At 60.6% G+C, this 2,157-nt stretch overlaps 1 protein-coding gene across 1 annotated transcript; it reads right to left on the minus strand.

Annotated features, from left to right (window-relative positions):
- Positions 1-496: 496 nt before the first annotated feature.
- Positions 497-2,152, minus strand: LOC128980631 (sulfotransferase 1B1-like; the record flags this gene model as incomplete). Its single annotated transcript, XM_054399089.1, has 7 exons — positions 497-682; positions 757-937; positions 1,012-1,106; positions 1,195-1,321; positions 1,494-1,591; positions 1,673-1,801; positions 2,026-2,152. Coding segments are annotated over 7 exons (870 nt in total), but the record flags the coding sequence as incomplete, so codon positions are not given.
- Positions 2,153-2,157: the final 5 nt, after the last annotated feature.

Below are 2,157 nucleotides of genomic sequence, written 5' to 3' on the forward strand. Positions count from 1 at the left end.
CCTAACGCCCTGCTGCTCTGCGCCAAGAGGGTGTTCCAGAGGGTGACCACACCGGAGGGTGTCAGAGGCAGAAAAGCGGCAGCTATGGGACCCCGCGGCCGTTCTTAAAGGGAGAAGAGGCAGGGCGACAGCAGCGATGTTTGCCAGCCGTGCAGCTGCCGGGAGGGAGGAGCAAGTGCAGGGAGAAGCCGGTGCCCATTGACCTCCCCGCTCCCCACCCACAAGTCCCAGCCCGTGTCACCCCACGTGGGAACAGGGAGGCCACCTCTCGTCCCCCCAGCTGGCACCTGCCCTGCACACAGCTTTGCAGAAATCTTCTACAGTCTCCCAAGGTGTCAGAGCCAATCCCTGTGCCAGAGCAGCCAAGGGGATGTGGGGTGGTACCAGCCTGTCCCGAACCCAAGGAGGGACCAGCAGCCCCAGGGGATGGCAGGGTTGGGCTCAGAGCAGGTGCAGGGCAGTAAGCATCCAAGAGCAAGGGGGTCAGCAAGGACATTTTATTTCTTTCCAGAGTGGTGGCAGTGCCATTGTCACAGGTTGGATTCGAGGCAGCGTCCTCCAGAGCTTCCTCAGATCTGGGTGCGGAAGCGCAGGTCGGTGCCTGACATCTTCTCTGCGTAGTCCTGGTCAAAGCGCTCGCTCTGGGCCACCGTGAAGTGGTTCTTCCAGTCTCCAGTGGTGCCTGGGGCCAAGCAAGATAGGGCTCAGCAGGGGCCAGGGGGGTTGATGCTCTGGGAGCCCCCCAGGGCTACTCACCTTTGCGCATGAAGGGGGAGACACTGTGGTCCATGATGTGGGAGGGCAACATGGTGTAGTTGGTGGTGGGGTTGTCCCGCATGGCTTCGAAGGAGGTGTGCTGGATGATGGCATCCAGCACTGCCTCTGGCAGCTGCTGCCCCAGGAACTGGGCCACCTTGACAACCTCCCGGCGCAGGTCCTGTGGGACGTAGGCTGATGCTCACCCCTCCTGTCACTCCTGACCTCTCACCACCCTCCACCTTGGCCCCGCACCTCCTTCAAGTCCTCGTAGAAGAGGTAAAGGATAGGATGCTCCTTCCTCCGCTCCCAGTAGTCCTTGACATGGTCATACCAGGAGCCATACGCCACTGCATGGAGCAAGAGGACAAGAGGCAAGTGTAGAGGCTGGAGAAGGGATAAAGAGTGACCCCCTGACTCAGGAGTGCCATATCCCACCTCTGCCAGCCATGAACTTCTCCAGGTACTCAGTCCACATCCCAGGGTGCTGCTGGAGCTTGTTCATGAGATCAAAGTGGTAGAAGGAGACAGCCACATCCTTGGCATTGCGCCCCATGTAGATCATCTGCGGAGGAGCCTTGGGATATGAGGGGCACCCCCAGGGCCCCCAGAGAGGGGAGACACTCCAGCTCCTAGGGCTCCCAACACCAGGCAGGATGCTGGAAAAAGCAGTGGGGGATCCTGCCTCAGGGGAACAGGGGGGCTTCAATGCCCCCTGGGCTAGAGATGGGGGTTACCTTGCAGCGGTTTTCCCAGAAGGATTTTGGCAGGATGCGTGCAGGCAGGTGAGTCTTCACCACACGGGGCGAGGGCATGGTGGCCAGCACATCTGTCCCTGGGTGACCCCAAAGCACATCCCTAGCAGGTCCTTAGCAGAGTCACCCCCTTGGGGTGCCCATCGCCAAGGCCCCACTACCTGCTGGCATCTCCCCGGGTGCAGCAAACTCCAGCATAGGCACTCTCTTGGTTATAGTGTCCCGCTTGCACTTCTCAGGGTCACCGCCTTGCAGGATCATGTCCACAATCTCACAGACCCAGGTGGTGCCTGAGGAAAGCAACCCACCATAGGGGTGGTCAGGGTGGTGCTGGGGGACTCAGTACTGACACCCCCCCTGGATCTTGAGTAGGCACCACAGGGGTGAGAGGAAATCCCACATGGCTCTATCCCAACTACCCCAAATATGCTGTGTCCCCTGGCAGCTGGTCCCAGCTAGACATTGTGCTGGCCCACCCAGCACCACCATGTCTGGTAGGCTCAGGGATGCTCACCGGATTTGGGGAAGGTGACCACCACGATGTCCTTGGGGCGGCTCTGGAAGGTGTCGATCCGCTCCCAGCCACGGGCAAAGGCATTGACCATGGGGATGCCATGCACCGTGCGACACGGCTGCCGCAGGTAGG

The sequence above is a fragment of the Indicator indicator genome, unplaced genomic scaffold (genome assembly GCF_027791375.1).
Source record: "Indicator indicator isolate 239-I01 unplaced genomic scaffold, UM_Iind_1.1 iindUn_scaffold_740, whole genome shotgun sequence".
Classification (NCBI taxonomy): domain Eukaryota; kingdom Metazoa; phylum Chordata; class Aves; order Piciformes; family Indicatoridae; genus Indicator; species Indicator indicator.